Source organism: Heloderma suspectum, chromosome 1, assembly GCF_057233095.1.
Source record: "Heloderma suspectum isolate Gila_16-S chromosome 1, 16-S_ref, whole genome shotgun sequence".
NCBI lineage: Eukaryota > Metazoa > Chordata > Lepidosauria > Squamata > Helodermatidae > Heloderma > Heloderma suspectum.
The window spans coordinates 11,210,932-11,231,135 of NC_139458.1; the positions used below are offsets into that span (position 1 = coordinate 11,210,932).

The following is a 20,204-nucleotide window of genomic DNA, read 5'->3' on the forward strand; positions in this document are numbered from 1 at the left end:
CCTTCAATCTTTCCCAGCATCAGGGTCTTTTCCAGGGAGTTTTCTCTTCGCATTAGGTGGCCAAAATATTGGAGCTTCAGCTTCAGTATCTGTCCTTCCAATGAGCACTCAGGGTTGATTTCCTTTAGGATGGACTGATTTGACCTCCTTGCAGTCCAGGGGACTCTCTGCTTCTTACTATGCTGTCTAGGTGTGACATAGCTTTCCTCCCAAGGAGCAAGCGTCTTTTAATTTCATGGCTACAGTCACAGTCTGCAGTGATCTTGCAGCCCAAGAAAATAAAATCTGTCACTGCTTCCATTTCTTCCCCTGCTATATGCCAGAAAGTGATGGGGCCAGATGCCATGATCTTAGTTTTTTTAATGTTGCGTTTCAAACCAGCTTTTGCACTCTCCACTTTCACCCTCAACAAGAGGCTCTTCAGATCCTCTTCGCTTTCTGCCATTAGTATGGTATCATCTGCGTGTCTGAGGTTGTTGATAATTCTCCCGGCAATCTTAATTCCGACCTGTGATTCATCCAACCCGGCGTTACATTCCATGGGGTTTTCTTGGCAAGAATACTGGAGTGGGTTGCCATTTCCTTCTCCAGTGGACCACATTTTGTCAGAACTCTCCACCATGACCTGTCCGTCTTGGGTGGCCCTGCACGGCATAGCTTATGGCTTCACTGAGTTACGCAAGCCCCTTCGCCACAACAAGGCAGTGATCCATGAAGGAGAACTTAGTGCTTCCTGTCCCTTTAAGAAGGTCCGTCCCAATTCCCTGTAAGACTCGAGGAGCTAATTGGAGTCATCAGCTCACCTAACTAATCAGGTATTGTCTGCTGAAGACAGTTCCAGAATTCTAATTCTTGATACTAGATTCTGGAGTTCCACAGACTGATGCACTCCTCAGAGGGGCTCCTAGTGCTATCGATCAAAAGGCACTGGACAACTATTCCGGCTTTTCCTCCTTCATAGATTTTTTTACGGAAAGAAAAAAAAAGGAAGAGGCAGAGGGAAAACATGGGAGGGAAATACCATGTCTGGTCCTCTTGTAAAATTATGTGAATGAGGCAGGGTGACTGCATGATAAAAGCCTCATCTGGAAACACCCCTCCTCTCAGGGGTGAAGGTGTTCCTGCCTACAGGCCAGAGGCCTGGGAAAAGGACACTCCACCTGGAAAGAGTTCCTAACACAATCTTAGCAGCAATAAGCAGTAACAGGCTGTGCATCCTTTCAAAATCCCTCTGCTTGCTCCCACTCCCTCTCCTCAAAATCAGCTACATCCACATGAACAGACATCACTGAACAAAGAAGTAGTATTAGCAGCAAAAGTCTGTCGTACCTGCTCGGACAAGAGAGTCTGCAGCTTCTGAATTTTCAACTGCAAAGTTTGGTTTTGATCCTTTAGAACCTGGAATAAAATCACCAGCCCATACAGGTCAATTTGGCATTCCATACTCAGACATTCCTGCCGTTTTCTTTATGTAAGAGAAATGGCGCTTTTGATGAACAAGTGAAAGAAATGTCAAGTGTCTGCTGCAAGGGTGGCTAGCTACTCAATAAACTGAAAAGGCAACACACACACACACACCACTCGCTTGCTTCAGTCATCCCAAGATGGTTTAACTGATGTGACCTCAAAACTGCTTCAGCACTTGGCCTCTTCACACAGATGTACTGAGATGCTGTTTGTCAAGTTCTCTGAGCAGGGAGCAGAAGGAAAAAAATGGGTAAAAAGGTGTAACGGGGTGGGAAGGGTCAAGAGGGCACTTCAGTGCGCACTGGACCCTTCAAAAAAAAGACACTGAACGCAACAGGGTGCATTTCAAGAGCACTGCCCCACAGCACAGAAAGTAAATAACTAGGGGAGAGGGCCAGGGGGGTACAAGAAGACCCAGGCAGCATCCCAAGGGCTAGGAAGAGGGAGACAGTGTAAAAACCTCTACTGCTGTATCCAATATCTTTACTAATGATATTACTGCAAGAAGCATGAACATAACATGTGGTTTGCCCTTAGTCTCCTGACTTTTTTCAAAAAATGTTTTATTAAAATCTTGGTGCATACCTCTGGCTATTTGTTCAAAGTGTCTGTCTGTCTGACTCACACACACACACACACACAGAGGAAAAAATAAACTGGTCACACTCTTCTGCGCCTTTTCCAAGTGTTAGAGTGATTAGCGTTAGATCTGGAGGTGGGAAGCCCATATTCAAATCTCTGCTCAGCCTTTGGACCAGTCGCTCCCATCATGAAGTGGTGTAGTGCCTATACAGGCAATCTCACCAGCATTATCTCAGCACAGATCCTGCACTGCACTCTGATCCCCTGCACTGCTCACTGCACATCCAGCCAGGACTTTATCCTGATGAGTTGCCCACTTGCCATTTCTGCATCACCGACTGCATTCCCTGCCCCTCTCCCCCAACTCACACACACCACCCAATATACTTCCCAGTTTGGTTTACGGCTGAAGATCGCAGCGCACTGCAGAACCATCCAGCACCTTTCTACGCCCTTCATTGCACTGCTGCCGAGGGGACTGAGGCTGTCCCATTGTAGGTAAATATGCTCTGTGCAATGCGGTACCTGAAGTTCCTCCTTTGCGTTTGAAGCATTGGCATGGTGTCCTTGCAGCTGCTCCTCCAGTGCTCTGATTTTGTCCTCTTTGACATGAGTACTGAAGAAAGGGGTAAAAGGAAAAGGTTGTGGGTTTTTAGTGTGTTTTCCCCTTGCTCACACAAGGCTTTGTATCAGACATACCCCACCCCCAATCAACACATAATGCTCAAGGAACAATTTCTCAAGTGCCACTGTTTGTTTGTTTACCTTTTCTGCATCCTTTCCAGCTCATGCGCAGCAGTAGCCTAGATGTAAAGAGGATTAGCACTATTTAGTACGTCACATCACAGCAAGATTCAGCAAAAACACCCACATCTAACATTAAAAACCCATGAAATTCAGCCTGTTGTTGTGCCTCTTTCTTTCTCCGACAATCAAAGGGGCAACACATGGTTTGCCAGCTTCTGAAAAAGGAACCTCCACATGCTTAGTCTCTGTTCAAAAGACTGTGGTCAGCTCTGACGCTTTCAAAGTAGTCAGGTCTAAGAAGGAAAGCACTTTATTTTAGGTAACAGGTTAGACAGTGGAAAAGCTCAGGACAATGTTGCCTTGCCTGGATAATGATGTATCTGACTGCACAAAGGCTTTGAAAGCAAATGCAATGGAACCAAAGCCAGGTGGGGGGGAAAAAGGAGGGGAGTCTCTATACTAACTGGCATAAAGCCAGTCTGGAGGTCAAGGGGAAGCAATTCCATTACCCTAATGTTGTGAAAAGGACTTGAAAAAAGGAGGATTTTCCCTTTAAGGCAGAGTAGCACTCAGAGCAAGCTGACCCCCTACTAAACATAGGGGAACATCTGCCTGCAACGAAGGGATCCACCAACAGGCGCTGAATTCCCCAAAGGCTTAAGCAGCTCTGCACTTCATGCAGCAATCATGTTTACCTCAGTTACACTGATGTTGCTGGCAAACCTATGAAGTGTGAACAACAAACATGCATCCTTTAAGCATTTGTGTAGCCCAGCCTTCCCCAACCTGGTGTCCTCCAGACTGGCCATGTTGGCTGGAGGGATGATGGGAGCTGGAGTCCAACATATGTGGATGGAGGGAGCCTTGAAGAGCTTTCCCTTGAAGAGTAAGGATTTATTTACAGACACGACATAAAAAGAGACGTATAATAATGACTGAATAATCGCTGAACTGTGAAGGAGCTGCGAAGGAGGTTTGTAACTAGGACCTAGGATGCAAAGATAGGCACTGGTTATTTGAATTGAAAATACAAGCATAATTGGGCTGGGGATCGGGGAGGGGGAGTGGCTGTTATCTACCGAGGGTCATTGGTCTTCATCAGACCCCCTCTCCGGGAGACCAAGGTTGCTGAGTGCATGTACTGGAGGTCGGGCCCGAAGGGCAGTCTGGGGATTCTGCTCTGTACCGCCCACCCTGTTGCATGACTGACTCCCTGGCCGAGGTGCTTGAGGTGGTCTCTGATGTGCGTGTGCAGTTCCCTAACTTATTGGTGTTGGGGGACTTCAACGTACATTCGGAGACCATCCTCACAGGTGCACCTCGGGACTTCATGGAGACCATGGCTTCCTGGGAGCTGCACCATATTCTAACTGGGCCCACCCATGTAGCCAGTCATGCACTAAACCTTGTATTTGTTTCTGGAGAAGCAGGGAGTGATCTGGAAGTTGGGGTATATCCACCACCCCCTTGTCATGGCCAGATCACTATCTGGTGACGATGGACTTCTCGGTTCTACAACCCCTCCACAAGGGGGGAGGACCCATTAAAATGGGTCACTGGGGCATTACATCGGGTGATTCCGAAAAGCCCTCTCCCCATGAACAGGGCTCAGACTGCACCACGGTTCAATCCGTGGTTACGAGCTCTGAAACAGGAGGTGAGACGGATAGAGCACCGGTGGCGGAAGTCTTGCTCCAAAGACGATCAGACACGGGCTAGAGCTGTATCTTCAGCCTATCACGTGGCGATGAAGGCAGCAAAAACGGAATATTATGCTGCCTCTATCGTGTCTGCAGAGTGCTGTCCCAGGAGGCTGTTCCAGGTGGGCCAGAGCCTGGTCAGTCCAGTTGCTCTGGAACTGCTGGAGCATTCTAAGGCCTCCTGTGAGGCCTTGGCAAGGCACTTTGTGGATAAAATTGATCGGATTAGGAGTGTTATTCCGTGCACTGTGGATACAGTTAGTCAGCAAGAGGTGGTCTGTGGCAAACTGGTTTTGTGGGATCGGTTCCAGCTTCTTCTTTCTGATGGACAAGGTGCTTTCATCTGTGAGGCCGACCACCTGCTTACCTGATCCTTGCCCATCGTGGCTCATTATGGGCTGCAGAGAGAGGCTAGGTGAGGGGATCAGGGTGGTGGTGAATGCCTCCCTTGAGGAATGAGTGATGCCATCAGCTCTCAAGGAGGCAGTGATAAGACCACTCTTAAAGAAGCCCTCCTTGGATCCCCAAGTTCTGAATAACTTTCACCCAGTCTCGAATCTGCCATTTTGGGGCAAGGTGATTGAGCGGATGGTGGCGATGCAGTTGAAGGCACACTTGGAAGTACCTAGGGAGGCGGTGGGCTCTCCCACACTGGAGGCGTTCAGGACGAGGCTGGACAGCCATCTGTCAGGGATGCTCTGACTTGGATTCCTGCATTGAGCAGGGGGTTGGACTCAACGGCCTTGTACAACCCTACTATTCTATGATTCTAAGAAGCCGACTATCTAGATCCATTTCAGTCGGGCTTCAGGCCTGGGCATGGGACAGAAATGGCCTTGGTCACCTTGGTAGATGATATGAGGAGGGCTCTGGATAGGGGTGAATGCTCCTTCCTTGTTCTCCTAGACCTCTCAGCGGCTTTTGATACCGTTGACCACGGTATCCTCCTGGACCGCCTGGAGGGGTTGGGCATTGGAGACACCGTATTACAGTGGTTCCGGTCTTTCCTCTCTGGCAGGTACCAGATGGTAGCACTGGGAGAGGAGGTTTTGGACCCTTGGCAGCTCACTTGTGGGGTACCACAGGGTTCCAGCCCCTCCGCAATTCTGTTTAACATCTATGTCAAGCTGCTGGGGGCTATCACCAGGAGGTTTGGGGTGCGGTGTCATCAATATGCGGATGACACGCAGCTCTACCTCTCGTTTAAATCTTCACCAAGGTTGGCCGTAGAATCCCTGTCCAAATGTCTGGAGACGGTGAGTGGCTGGATGGGGAGGAATAAGCTGAAGCTGAACCCTGACAAGACCGAGGTACTTTTGGTGGGAGACAAGAGGAGGCTGGAGGATGCTGACCTGGTGTTGAATGGGGTACAGCTACCCTTGAAAGACCAGGTCCGCAGCCTGGGGGTCATTTTAGACTCCCAGCTGTCCATGGAGGCTCAGGTGTCAGCCGGACAGTGCTGTACCAACTCTATCTGATATGGCGGCTGCGCCCCTACCTTCCTGACCATCTGCTCCCATCGGTAGTACATACTCCGGTCTCCTCTTGTCTTGACTACTGTAATACGCTCTATGTGGGGTTACCCTTGAAGCTGCAGCTGGCACAGAATGTGGCAGCTCACCTGATTAAAGGCAGCCACCAGCGAGATCACCTCACTCCAGTGCTGAAGGAGTTGCACTGGTTACCAGTTGTTTTCTGGGCCAAATTCAAGGTGTTGGGTTTGACCTTTAAAACCCTATATGGTTCCGGCCCAGCCTATCTTAAGGAGCAGCTCCAGCATCTTGCTAAGCATCAGCCTCGGATGGCATTCTCTCTGTCCCATCAGCCAGGACAGCTAGGCTGGTGAGGACGAGGGAGAGGGTCTTCTCTGTGGTGGCCCCCACTCTGTGGAACTCCCTCCCCAGGGAACTCTGCCATGCCCCCTCTTTAATGAGCTTCCACCATGCACTGAAAACCTGGTTGTTCAGGCAGGCATTTGGGGTGGGTTAGGGTATTTTTAGAAATGTGATGTTTTTAATGTAGTATTTTATTGTTTTAAATTGTTCTTGCTGTACATCGCCCAGAGTGGCTGAGTGATCAGCCAGATGGGCGAGTAATTAATTAATTAATTGGGGGAGACACAGCTTCAGGAAATGGTGCTAACTAGAAGGGGTTACAAAATCCTTGGACTAGCTCCCTCTGCTGCAGATTCTCTCTTAATGGAAGGAAAAGTTCAAACAAAAATTACTCAGTTCCTTATAGATAGGGAGAGGGAAGTGATGATGGAAGACGTGAAGTCGCACTCTCCTGAGCCCCCAGATTCTAAATTGGACTGGACCTTGGATCTTAAAGGGAACCTTCAGGATTATAATGAGGACTTCAGCTCTGTCAGCCTCGCAGCTGAACTGACTCTCGCTGAGAGTTTAGCATTACATGGGCTAAATCAGTCCCCTGACGAGTTTAACGAGTTAGACGAGTTAGAGGAACTAATGCTAAGGCAAATCTCAAAATTGGCCTCAAGCAGGCGAAAAATAAAGAAGAAAGAGTCCCTAGTTCAGCCTGCATGATAAATGAAGAAGGTATACCGATTGTAGGATGTCTTGTTATGCTAACGGAGGACATCGAACACATAAAAGATTACCTGGCTGAGTGCAGTAAACTTCTAACTATTTTGGCGGAGATTTGTAAAAACGCTTGGCTAAGATCTGATAAAGAGGCCAGTGGTTTGGTGACTAAGGATAACAGACCCCCTGTAAGTGGCATAAATACAACAAAAAAGAGGGTGCGCAGAAATTGTGGTAGCAAAAGGCAGACCATAATTACAAAGAAGAGCAAAAACATAGCAAATCTAAAGCCAGCTCGCTACAAAAAAAAAAAAAAATGGATTACAAGAAACTTTCCAAATTGCTTGATAATAGCCCAAAATGGAAATCCAACCAGAGTACTGACAAGTCTTTTACGAGAAGGAATGTAAACCAGGATAACACCCCCAAGGTCGAGTCCATCACCTCCAGAATATCATCATCCTCACCCTGGGCCATACAAAAGCCAAAGGGGACATAAGCCAGAATATTAGGGATAATGAGTTACAAGATCATATCGGAGTAGCTACTCCATATTCTGAATTCAGAGACAGGGGGCGGGCTTTCTTGCCTGCAACCTATTTAACTACTCTAACCATTCCAAAATACAGGACAGCGTTCATCCGGGCCAAGTTCAATGTGTTCCCTTCTGCATTTTTAGAGGGTAGATATAATGGTACCTTATATTCTGAGCGTTTACGCCCCTGTGAAGCTGGCACGGTGGAGACTGTGGGCCACGTACTGCTGCACTGTTCCTTCTATCATGATTTTCGGCCTATTTTTATTATTCCTATTTTACAAGCAATACCTGAGAGATCTGATGTGTTCTATACAGATTATCTGTTGGCTGATCAGAATTCTCAGGTAACCTCTAAGGCGGCTAGATTCTTTGTTGTTGTTCAGTTGTTCAGTCGTGTCCGACTCTTCGTGACCCCATGGACCATAGCACGCCAGGCCTTCCTGTCCTGCGCTCTCTCCCGGAGCGTGCTCAAGTCCATATTCATTGCATCGGTGATGCTATCTAGCCATCTCATCCTCTGCCGTCCCCTTCTCCTTTTGCCTTCAGTCTTTCCCAGCATCAGGGTCTTTTCCAGAGAGTTTGCTCTTCGCAGGCTAGATTCTGCACTGCTGCAATTGTTTGTCGGCGTGGGACGATGTCAATTGTTTGATAATGTTTTAATTTGTTAAATATTTTACTATTATGAGTGCGTTAGGTGTAATTCTTATTTATTTGCATTTTAACTAATTCTTCTTGCTTTTATATTATTGTATTTATAGTGCTGGAAAGCCTGGCGTGCTATGGTCCATGGGGTCACGAAGAGTCGGACACGACTGAATGACTGAACAACAACAAATTTATAGTGCTACTTCACTTTGCTGGTCTTGTGACTGTAATAAACTATTGCTTACTTACTAACATATGTGGATGGCACCAGGTTGGGAAAGTTGGTGTATAGACATGTCTGGGCTATCAGTTTATCATTTCAATGCTAAAGGTTCACTGTAGGAACACGACGGCTACAGAAGGCACGGAGCTGCTTTAAATTTGTAACCTTGCAAGATTTTTAGAGTGAGAAACAGCAAGAGGCTCGAAGGCAGCTCAGCTGGCTTCATGGCAAAGAGGGGATTTCAGCCAGCCTGCTGCACTTATCCATGCCTTGCCCAGTTCAAGCCAACAGGAGCTGGCTGGGGATGATGGAAATTGCAGTCCAATACATCTGGAAGGCACCAGGTTAGAGGAGGCTGCTTTATATGCCATCCAAACCAAGTGCCTCTTGTTTCAAGAGAGGTTTAGGAGAGCAGAACGTAGACCTAGGAAGTATGAACTTCTGCTGTGTTCATGTTACGCTCAAGTATGGGTTTGGGCTGAATGAGCAGAGCAAAATTTGACCTAGGGCTCCGCAGCGAAACATGACACAAAAAGGAAGAGACTGCCCTACAGTACATGCAGAGTGCCGTTGTATCACCAACGACTGACCCTAGCCAGCCGATACTCTTCCCCCATTAGGGAAAGGGGGCTTCCAGGTTGGAGGGCAGCTTGGAGCCGTGGAAGCTCTTATTTTCAAAATCAAGCTCTGTAGACCAAACTTGCTCTACAAGCTGCACTTCTAATTGAGCGTGTGGCAGGACTTCAGAGTTGGGGCCCCAATTACCATCAAGTGACACAGAATAATCCCCATCTCTCTCATTTGGCACAGTTTTCTCTTGCTCGAGCTGAGCGGGGTGGCTTTCCAAAATACCTTGTCACCAAGCAGGCATAAATAATATTCAGCGCTGCCAATGGAAGAGCACAGGACTTGCCAAGATAAAAACTGTTTACCTGCTCGTTCGTGAGTGCCTGCAGCTTCTGTACTTCTGCTTTCAGGGACATGTTAATGTTCTGCACAACCTGGAGAGAGGAGGGAAAAGACACAGCTATTCCTCAGTTCTTCCATGCTAGCTTGATGGCCATGATTAACCATGCTGTCTTAACATTCAAAGCTTTCCTAAGCTAATGACAAAACCAACTAAGGATGCAAATCAATGCAGCAGATTGTGTGGACCATTTGCAATGGGGAGGCTGTGAAACTCATCTGGCCATGCTGAGGCCTGGCCTGCAAATGCAGGAGAATGAAATAGTCGAGGTGATTACACCACTTCAGACCACTTTGCATTAAGAAAACCAGACACACACACACAGCGCCCTCTGCAAGTAGAAAACTAGCCTACCAGCGAACAGGCTGGTCTAAAACATCTCTCGCTGATGGGCTAGTTTTGTGGGGATCTGTTCCCTTTCTTTACACTTGCAGGGAGTGCTTCTGTTTTGTTGCACACTGCAGGGAGGGGGGCATCCAAAGACGGCATCTCCACCAGCAATCTGAAGCAGTGCAGTTACCATCTCCAGATTCTACCACTGCATTGTGCCGCATGTGTAGATCAGACCCAGGTATTGGGCAAAGAGAGCTGAAACAATCAGAGTTTGAATGGGCTTGTTGTGACCTCAAGAGGTTTCTGAAAAAGAAGCCCTTTTTGAGTCTTTGGGATTACTGCTGTTGCTGTCAAGCCTTGCACGCCCTGCTTGCCTGTGCTTGTTTGGTGCCTCTACGATACCCTGTCAACCTGTACACTTGCAAACCAACAGATTATTAAGTCAACAGGGCCATCTGGAGCAGCCTTCCCCGACCCGGCACCCTCCGGATGTGTTGGACTACACCTCCCAGAGGCACTGGGAGGTGTAGTCCAACCCTGCTCTAGAGTGTAAAAAGCTGTCCTGAACCTTAATAGTAAGCAGTTGCTCTCTGTCCCAGGCATGAATTGGCTCCTGAGCCTTAGGAGTGGGAACAAGTCCAGCCTCAGAACACTTTGGAACAGCTGGGCCAGTTCAGGAGATGTCAGTTCCTGCCAGGAGCCGTCTTAAGATCTCCTAAACCACTGCAGCCCTTTGCTCCTCCTCGTTACAAGCTCCATTGTGCTTTCTCAGGCATGTCCCCAATCTCAGAGGCAAAGGAGTGGGAACTGCTGGAGGCCTGGAGCTGAAGTGGAACCAGCAGGGGGCAGAGGCAATAGCCTGGGAAGCGGGAGGGAGAAAGCCCCACCCCCACCTCAAGTCTCCCAAATCGTTGTTGGGAGGGGAGAGGAAGGGGTGGGCCCAACTCTTGTTCACATGGAATGTGACCCACAACAGCAGACATGTGCAGACACATGTGTGATGTGTGCACCCATGACCTTTATCCCACATACTGGGACTAAAATACCCATGCTATGTCCACCCATCAGGATCAAAGCTTTGGCAATTACCTTGCCCCACCCTTTCACCGATAATACTTGAGCTTTTACCATACCATGAAATCCTCCTCCTTGCTTGTTAGCTTCAGGCGTTCATTGGCTAAGGACTCCTCAGCTTGGCTTATCTGTTTATCTTTTTCTGCAATTCTGTCGTTAAAACCCCCCACAAAGAAAATCCAGTATCAGTTAAAAGGTAGGTGGAAGCTGCTCTTACAACTGCTTCAGACTGAAGCACTTGTGTCGCTGACTGAAGTATGCCTGCAAAAAAAATGGTCAGAACCTCACCCACACCCCGCATCCCACACACACGAGTCTCACAGGCACACACTGAATCTTGCACAATGGTATTTTGTAATATTAGAAAGGGGGGGGATTTCTCTTGCTAAATCAACACAGAATACAATGCATTACAAACTAAGTATAAAAGGGAAATCCTTAGGAAGATGTTTATGACTTCTAAGGGGAATCTCTAACAATAGAGGGTAAAAATATTGGAGATTACGACATTTCCTTTAAGATAATTGCTCTCATGTGCCAAAGGGCCTAAACAGTAATGCAACTAATAAACCCAAACGCAACTGGGAGCCAGGGGAGATACTTACACTTTGTGCAATTCTTCTGCGAGGGCTGAAGCTGAGCTCTGAAAGAGAGAAGGTACCACTGAAAAATGCTATTCTGCCAACGTTCTGTTTGATCACCTGACCACCTTTCAAAGGGTTTAAAGTCAGTGCAAACAGTGTTATTTGGTAGCCAGAGATCTGATCCAAGGGGAGGTTCTAACCCATTTTAAACAGATATCTTTAAGGAGTCATCCTTGTTCAGCTACAGCCGTGTTCTAAGCAAGCACAGCCAGGTCCTGCTTACATGATGCAATTGATTCAGGTCTCCAAGTATACAGGAAGCCTTCAGCTCTCCCTTCCTTCAAATCCTTCCTCGAAATCCATCTTTTCCCTGTGGCCTTTCTCTGATCTCCTTAACCCAAATTCTCAACCGTAGGTGTACAAGGAGAGCAGGGACCTGTCAATTTTTAACTATGAAACTCTGCCAAGACACCAGCTACACGAATCTGAACATTGTATAAATAATGTCTTAGAAATGGTTACCCTGAAATTAACACTCTCTGCTCACCAGGAATTCCAGTGGGCTCCAACCTTACACAGCATTCCTTTTATTTTTTTTAAAGACACTTCTATCCTGCCTTTCTGTCTGACAACAGAGCTCCAAGGCAGGTTACGATACAATAAAATAAACACAGCATTAAGACTCTATAAACATAAGATCGATATAAAAATGGAGGAGGCCAGACTGTGAAATGGTGGTCAGTACTTACAAGGTAAATGTCTGAAATCTGCCTCCCCAAACCTGGCGTCCTCCAGATATGTTGGACTACAACTCCCATAATTCCTCAGCCAACATATCTGGATGGCACCAGGTGGAAGAAGGCTGCATTAAAAACTTGAGGTTCCTCCCTTCACCCCCATTAGGGCCAATCCAACTGTGTTCATTGCACACACAAACAGTCGTGCATATGTGGATTCAGGGTTCCCGGATTCAAGCGTTTGTTGTGGGAAACACCATCATAACACTGCATAGCAAGAGCACAGTATAAAAACCATTTGAAGTGCAGAGCCACTCTCAGACATGCCCACTGCACACTAGTTTGACATGCCCTGTATATCTTGAAGGAACACTGCACAACAGAAAGCTGCCATCATGCTTCATGGGTGCGTATGCCAGGAGGAAAGAGAGGTGAACAAAGACCCTGTGATGTGCAACATTCACTTTGCTGTCTTTGCAGTAGATTTTGCTTCATGCTTATTTTATAGATAAATTCTAGTTACTTTGCTTTTCTCAACATCCCTGTTTGTGCCATGTTTGGTCTTTATGTAGAAAAAATTAAGAAAATTCTTTCTAAATAAAAAGTTAAAAAGTTTTGTTGTTGTTGTTTTAATACTTATTTTAAAAGTTTCACTGACATAAGTAAAATCTATTACAAAATAAGACTTCAAATAAAAGAAATCCATGGCATGAAGTAAGCATAGGGAGATTTATATAGATATAGATGAGTATCATTACAAAATGCAAATCTGGTGGTTGTGATGCAGTGCCAACCCACAGTTTGAATAAACTACAGTTTGCAAAGCAGCTTCAAACTTTGGGTGCAGATCCTGGTTTGGTGGCCACTTGCAACTATGGTTTGTTGGATCAGCCTTGGGAATGCGCATTCCCCCCTCCTTCAGTGTAAATTCCCCCTCCCTTTCTTTCTCTGCCTTAAGCATGTTTTAATATTACATCTGTGTGCAGCATGAACTAGAGTTAATGTTTTGCCATGTGTATTAATAATACACGTGTGGTGTGGTGTAGTGGCAAGAGTGTTGGACTAGGAGCTGGGAGATCCGGGTTCTAGTCCCCACTCGGCCATGGAAGCTCACTGGGTGACTTTGGGCCAGTCACAGACTCTCAGCCCAACCCACCTCGCAGGGTTGTTGTTGTGAGGATAAAATGGAGAGGAGGATAATGTAAGCCGCCTTGGGTTCCTTGCAAGAGGAAAAAAGGCGGGGAATGAATGAATGAATGAATGAATGAATAAATAAATACCAAAAATGGCATTAGTGAAAAGCATTAGTGTAAGTAACTGAATGCCCTGGGCCCCAATGCTTTGGCAAAGCAGACCGTTCTCCTGGGTGGAGGTTAATTTCTTCATCTAAGCAGAAAGAAATGACGATAAGCCACTTGCTGACACATGTTGCACAGAACAAGTTGCAATGCTCGTTGAGCCTCTGTTCTTTGCCAGTACACAGTTACGTTCAATCTGAACTTGTGTTTCACATCCCTGTTGATCCTTACTGAAGATGTCACTCTGTTAATCTCTTGGATCTTTTGGACCGTGCACTGACACATGTAGCAGACAGGCAAACCCTCGCTCTCGGAGATGAAGAGCCATCTCCTCAAAAGGAAGGTCAGCCACCCACACGCCCCTCTAAGTAGGGCTCCCTCTCTGAAAGCGATCTGCAACGCCTGGTTACTGCCAGTGCAGATGCAGCACCTGAGAGGGAAAGAGGGGGTGCACATCCCCGAGGCTGGCGCCACATTCGCACATCGGGGCTCACAGGGAGCCGCTGTCACGTCTGCACTTGGCCATAGCGAGCTGCCTATTTTCCCAAGGTGCTTACTCCCTTTCAGCTCAATCCAGCCTGCAATTCACCATCCGAACGCATGCGCAAATCAGAGGGTGCAAAGCTCTTCTGTGTGGTGTTGCCACAACGTAGACTCGTCTACATTCTTCTCCGGAGTTAAGTACTTTGGTGTTCGTTTCTGGATGAAAAGGAGAAGGCGACAGTGACGACGATCACTCTGAAGCTTCCGTACCTGGATTGCCGCCTGTGAATGGAACTTCTGGAGCTGCGCTTTTAAAGCCTCATTCTGTTCCATCAGCTCCTTTCAGAAGAGAAGGGGACACAAAAGGCCAAGCAAGCAATGTGTTTAGAAGCAATTTGCTCTGAAAGAGCACGGTACACACAAAAAGCTCAATGCTAAAATTGTTAAGCCTGGACAAATCATGAAGTTGTCTTAACTGTATCATGGGGAGATCACATACAACATCCAAGTTCCTGAAGTTATTGTCAGTGGTATTAAGGACACATAACTCACTCTAAATAAGGAATGCGTTGCTGAGGAAGGCCGATGTACATCACTCATTGGTCTCTCTTAAGCAGTTAGATTTGGAGCTAGTAGCTGGCTGTTAAAATATCTCTGGAATATTACACTATGCTGGCGGCATGATGTTTTATAGTTTAATTTTTTGGTGTTTAATAATTCATTTTAATTGTTTCTGAGCCACAGGAGTGTTTTCTGATTAGCTGAGCAAGATGTAAGCATTAGAATAAATACATTGGATTATGTGATCTTGGACTTCATCATACAAGAGAGGAAGGGAACCTGAAAAAACACCCTGCTAAGGTCTGCTGCAGGCCACTCGGGGGCCCCACTTCACTTGCCCAGGGTGACAGACACCAAAAGACAGGGACCCAGGACAGGCTGCATAAGATGACATTAGAACACGTGTTGAACAGCACCAGATCAGGACTGCTTGGAGCTCCAATACTACAGGAGACAGGTTGTTGGGAGAGGATGGTTGACTGATAATCCAAGTGCCAGAAGACGCGCTTGTATTTCTGCATCACTACAAGTTTGCCACAAAAGGATAATCAAACTATCCACGTATAAAGTGGAAAGGATTCTACCACACTGATATGGTAAAGAAAAAAAATTGAAAAGCAAAGGAGCAAGAGAGGGGCAGGGGGAACAAAGGTAAACATGATCCAAGCATTTGCGCCGTACCTGCACCTGCCTCTGGACTGAATCCTCAGCTGTGGCCCTCTTTTGTTCTGCTTCCATTAACTGCATCATCCTTTGTTCTAGCTGTTGTTTTGAGACCATTGTATCAGTAAGCTTGCTGTGCAGGCTCTGGATTTCGGTGTCCTTGGCCACAAGCTTGGTCTGCACGTCTGCCAACAGAAGCACAAATAGGGGTGGAAAGGGAAAAAAATTAAATAGCTTAGACTTCCAGAAGTCACCAGCACTTTACCTTCCTTTGGACTACAGCCATTTCATGGCAGCACACTCAGGTTGGCCGCCCAGTGCACCCTTGGCAGAAAGAACATAAGAGGAGCCCAGCAGGATCAGACCAAGGGACCATCTATTCCAGCATGCTGCTTCACACAAGTGGCCACCAGAATCAAGCCAACAGGCCTCCACACCTGTTTCCCACCATCACAGTATTCAGAGGAATATTACCTCTGATCCTGCAGGTTAAAAAGTTGCAGGCATCTGTGTCCTTCTGTCCAGCGCATCTGAATTCTACACGTTTGCTACTTTCACGCTTCACTTTTTAAGTGCACACTTGTGTAAGCCGGTCTGTTGCTGAAGGGGGCTTTAATTGGTTGGGTGCTACCTATTTACTTTGTGGTTGTGTTTTTAACTGTAGTTTTTTTGGATCTGTGATTATTTTATGTTTTAATTAAGATGTTGGTTTTTTAACCTGTATTTTGTCATTATTAGCTGCCTTGAGTGCCATTTTTGGCAGAAAGGCGGGATATACATTAAATACTTTATGTATTATTACATTTATATCCTGCCTTGTCCCCCTCTTGAATGGCTTACATGGTCCTCTTCGTCTCCATTTTATCCTCACAACAACCCTGTGAGGTAAGTTAGGCTGAGAGTCAGTGACTGGCCTGAAGTCACCCTGTGAGCTTCATGGCTGAGCGGGGATTAGAACCCAGGTCTCCCAAGTCCCAGCCGAACACTCTAACCACTACACCACACTGGCTCTTAAACATTAATAACAATAAATAAAAACATATCAAACACTGAAATAACCTACTTGAGTAATTGATTCCACAAATTACTGTATGAGTATATTAGAAATTTGTTCCAATTCATTTGATTGTAGGCCACGTTTTATAGGTAGAAAGCCATGGCATTAGAAGCAACAATAAGTAATTAGAAGAGGCACTTTTAAAAGATGCCATATTTGCCTGTCCCCCCTCCCCCACCAAAATTACACATGAGGCCCCACACACGTTTTTCATGTATGTACACACTGACCATCACTCGTTGAGAATCCAGGGCAAACTACTGCTCCCCATGGTGTGTTTCTGTGTTGTACATAATATTACCATTAGCATCCGAGTGTTCAAAGGGCTTCACATACATTATCTCATTCATCCCTGCAACAGTCCTGTAAGGTAGGCCAGTATTAAACTCATGGTGGGGAGAGCGTTGAGAGAGGGGAGCCCGTTTGCTTAGAGCTACCTAGTAAGTTCCTTTGTTGTTGTTTATTCAGTCAGTCACTTCCGACTCTTCATGACCTCATGGACCAGCCCACGCCAGAGCTTCCTGTCGGCTGTCGCCACCCCCAGCTCCCCCAAGGTCAAGTCCGTCACCTCCAGAACCTCCAGAAGTTCATAGTCAAGGCAAAATTTGATGCAGGGGAAGGGCTCTAGCTCAGTGGTAGAGTTCCAGGTCCATGGATGGGAAAGAACCATTTGAAACCCTGGAGAGGCACCATCAGTCAGTGTAGGCAGGTGCCAGGAGCATGGCATCCCATTTCTGAAACAACTCCAATGGTGTCCTGTTTGTTTCTGGGCCCAATTCAAAGTGCTAGCTCTGACTCTTAAAGGCCCTACAAGGTTTGGGACCAGGCTATTTGATGGAGCACCATTTCCTCTATGAGCATGCCCGCTTATTAAAGTCATATATGGAGGCTCTTGTTGCCATGGGGCCTAGGCAAACTTTGGGACTCGTCTAGGGGAGTTCATTTTGCCCCTTCCTTGCTGCCTTCTGCTACAGCATTAAAACCCTCTAGTCTGAGAAGGACTTTGGCCTATAGAGTAAAGATTTTACTGCTTGCCTGCCATAAACATATACAACCCTTCTATTTTTTATTTCGCCTTATTGTGTTTTATTAGATCTTTCCTTTGTTGCTTTATGGCTTTTATTGCTGGCTTATTATCATTGTCATTCCTTGTGTTGAAGCCACCTGGAACTACATGAGGAAACACAATGAATAAATACAACAGAGAACACTCAGGTAGGTGGGTCAATGGTCTGACTCAGTATAAGGAAGCTCCCTACATTCAGAGCTTATCCTCTAAACTACATCAGTTGTTGGGATGGGCAGGAGGAGCAGCGAAGGAGAGAGAAAGATTGTTAACTGTCTCACATGACAGCCAAGAAGCAGGCATGCACTACAGAATGTGTCCAAGGGTGCAGCTTTATGCTTGAAGAAAGCATAAAAGATAAGATATTCACAATATCACCCTCACAAAAGATAAGATATTCAATTTTCACCAATCCCTCGCTCCGACCCCAGCCCACCCACACTGCACTCTGTACTATATCCCAAATCATTCCCAGTCTCTCAATGTGACTCTCAGGAGCAGTTGCCGGGGGGTGGTGGTGGAGGGAGCACAAGGAGACTGCAGCAGGTAGAGGGAATCAGAGAAAATTAGGTGTCCCACCTTAGAAGCATAAGAAGCTGCCTTATACCGAGTCAGACCCCGTGGGCCATCTAGCCTAGAATTGTCGACACTGACGGCCGGCAATGGCTGTCCAGGGATTCACGCAGGAGTTTTTCAAAGCCTAACTGGAGAAGCCAGGGATTGAACCTGGGGCTTCCTGCATGCAGAGCAAAGGCTCTCCCACTGAGCTACTAAAGACAGGCAGAGAGGAAGTGCCAAATGTGGGAGTTCCACAGTTTGTGTGCGGCTATAAAGAAGGTGCTCTCAAACGTCTTGACCAATCTAATTTTAGCCACTGAAATTCGAGATGGAAAGAGACAGGATTTGTTGTTGTTCAGTCGTTCAGTCGTGTCAGACTCTTCGTGACCCCATGGACCATAGCACGCCAGGCCTTCCTGTCCTGCGCTCTCTCCCGGAGCGTGCTCAAGTTCATATTCATTGCATCGGTGATGCTGTCTAGCCATCTCATCCTCTGTCGTCCCCTTCTCCTTTTGCCTTCGGTCTTTCCCAGCATCAGGGTCTTTTCCAGAGAGTTTTCTCTTTGCATTAGGTGGCCAAAATATTTGAGCTTCAGCTTCAGTATCTGAAGAGACAGGATACACCCTGCCAGATCTTAGGGAGTGGGCAGGGTTATATGGGAGCAACCAGTCCTTTAGGTAGCCTGGACCAAAGCCATTTAGGGTAGCCTCCCCCAACCTGGTGCCCTCCAGATGTGTTGGACTACACGTTCCATAATCCCCTGTCCAACATAGCTCATTTAGGGCATTAAAAATATTGCCTGGAAATACATGGATAAACGAGCTGATGTAAGTAGAGTGTGATATGCTCCCCCACTCAAACACCCCCTTAACACCACTGCTGCTCAGTACTGCCGATACTGACTGGTAGCAGCATTCCAGGGTTTCGGGCAGGATTCTTTCCTAGTACTACCTGGAGATGCTGAGGATTGAACCTGGGACCTTTGCATGCAAAACAGGGGCTCTACCCTGAGCCACAGCCCCCCGACTTGACCTAGCAAAAGCACTAGGGGTTAGCACAAAGCCAGCATTGAATTAGGGATCTGCAAATCAGCCAAGTTTGACCACATTGAGGTTCTCTGATTTCCACCTTGAAGCTCATTGAAACTTGTGCCCAGATCAGATTGCGAACCTTGCTTTTATCTTTTTTCACAAAAACACATGCATATTTTCATGCATTTTTTTACAAATGTACACATCAATTGTGCACATTTTTGAAAAGGACATATTTTCTCCCATGGCTTAAATCTTGTTTGTGCACATGTTTGAAGTGTACACATTTTTTCGTTTGCATTTTTCCAATGTGTACGTTTTCCAAACACGTTTGTTTTTGCAGCATGAATTGCATCACAAACTTGGAAATGTACGGGCTCTGACCACAGACTGCTTTCAAGTTCGCATTCGGTTCTGCAAAGTGCGAATTGGGCAAATTCTGGTCAAAAATGAATTGAAATTCAGTTCTTATAAAGCTGTACATTGAATACAACCCAACATCTCCAACAGGCACCCGAAGTACCCCCTTCTGTTGTCTCATGAAGGGGCCCTTAGAGAAATCATTTTTCTTCCCACAGACGGAAAAGGATAAAAAGGTGGGATGCGGTCCACAGCAGGGAAGACCCTTCTGAACGCACCTTGCTGGGCCGCCTCATGTTCCGCCGTCCGTTTCCTGAGATAGCTCTGCATTTCCTCCCATCTTCGCTCGGCTTCCTGTTGTTGTGCCTTGATGTTAAGAGGGACAGAGAACAATACCCATCACTGATCATGCTATTGCATCAAAACGCTGAAGAATTTAAAAGAAAAGAGGGGAGGGGAGGGGAGAGTCTTTTACTGCTCTTGCCGTTTTGAGCAGTCCTCTAGTTCAAAATTTAACAAAGCAAAACCATCCAATCCTACATTTTTGCTTGCCTAATATTTTGAGAAAGTTACTAAGGCTACATGAAAGTGGAACGGATACCTCAGGAATGGTGCTTGAGAAGGGAAAATTTGCGTATGGCACCAAGAATGAAACAGAGTATTCCATGCATTTTTGCAGGGTTACCTGACAGCTCTTGGGGATTTTCCTGCTGCCTCGGCAGGAGATTCTGTTGAAGCCCAGGCTGATCTCTGGAACAGGGAAATGGCTAGGGCGGTGGACACAATCACTCCTGAGCATCCCCTCTCATGGAGTGGAGCCATACCAGCACCCTGGTTCTCTAGGGAACTGGTAGCGATGAAGCGAATGAGACGGAGACTAGAGTGATGTTGGCAGAAAACCCGGAACGAGTCCGATCGAACACAGGCTAGAGCTTATCTGAAAGCCGTGGCAGTGAGGGCAGCAAAGAAGTCTTTCTTTTCTGCCAC

At 46.7% G+C, this 20,204-nt stretch overlaps 1 protein-coding gene across 10 annotated transcripts in view; it reads right to left on the bottom strand.

The window, feature by feature from the left end:
* Positions 1 to 20,204, bottom strand: part of KTN1 (kinectin 1) — a 200,980-nt gene that overhangs the window by 48,819 nt on the left and 131,957 nt on the right. For 6 of the 10 annotated variants that reach the window (XM_084835619.1, XM_084835608.1, XM_084835599.1 and 3 more), the window contains 9 exons: positions 19,496 to 19,583; positions 15,164 to 15,330; positions 14,192 to 14,260; positions 11,425 to 11,462; positions 10,879 to 10,969; positions 9,378 to 9,446; positions 2,815 to 2,852; positions 2,575 to 2,665; positions 1,330 to 1,398 (listed from right to left, as the gene is read on the bottom strand). In XM_084835619.1, the coding sequence (XP_084691745.1) occupies positions 1,330 to 1,398; positions 2,575 to 2,665; positions 2,815 to 2,852; positions 9,378 to 9,446; positions 10,879 to 10,969; positions 11,425 to 11,462; positions 14,192 to 14,260; positions 15,164 to 15,330; positions 19,496 to 19,583 (720 nt within the window). The remainder of the gene's footprint in view (positions 1 to 1,329; positions 1,399 to 2,574; positions 2,666 to 2,814; positions 2,853 to 9,377; positions 9,447 to 10,878; positions 10,970 to 11,424; positions 11,463 to 14,191; positions 14,261 to 15,163; positions 15,331 to 19,495; positions 19,584 to 20,204) is intronic. The other 4 variants (XM_084835628.1, XM_084835637.1, XM_084835663.1 and 1 more) reach the window with 1 other exon arrangement.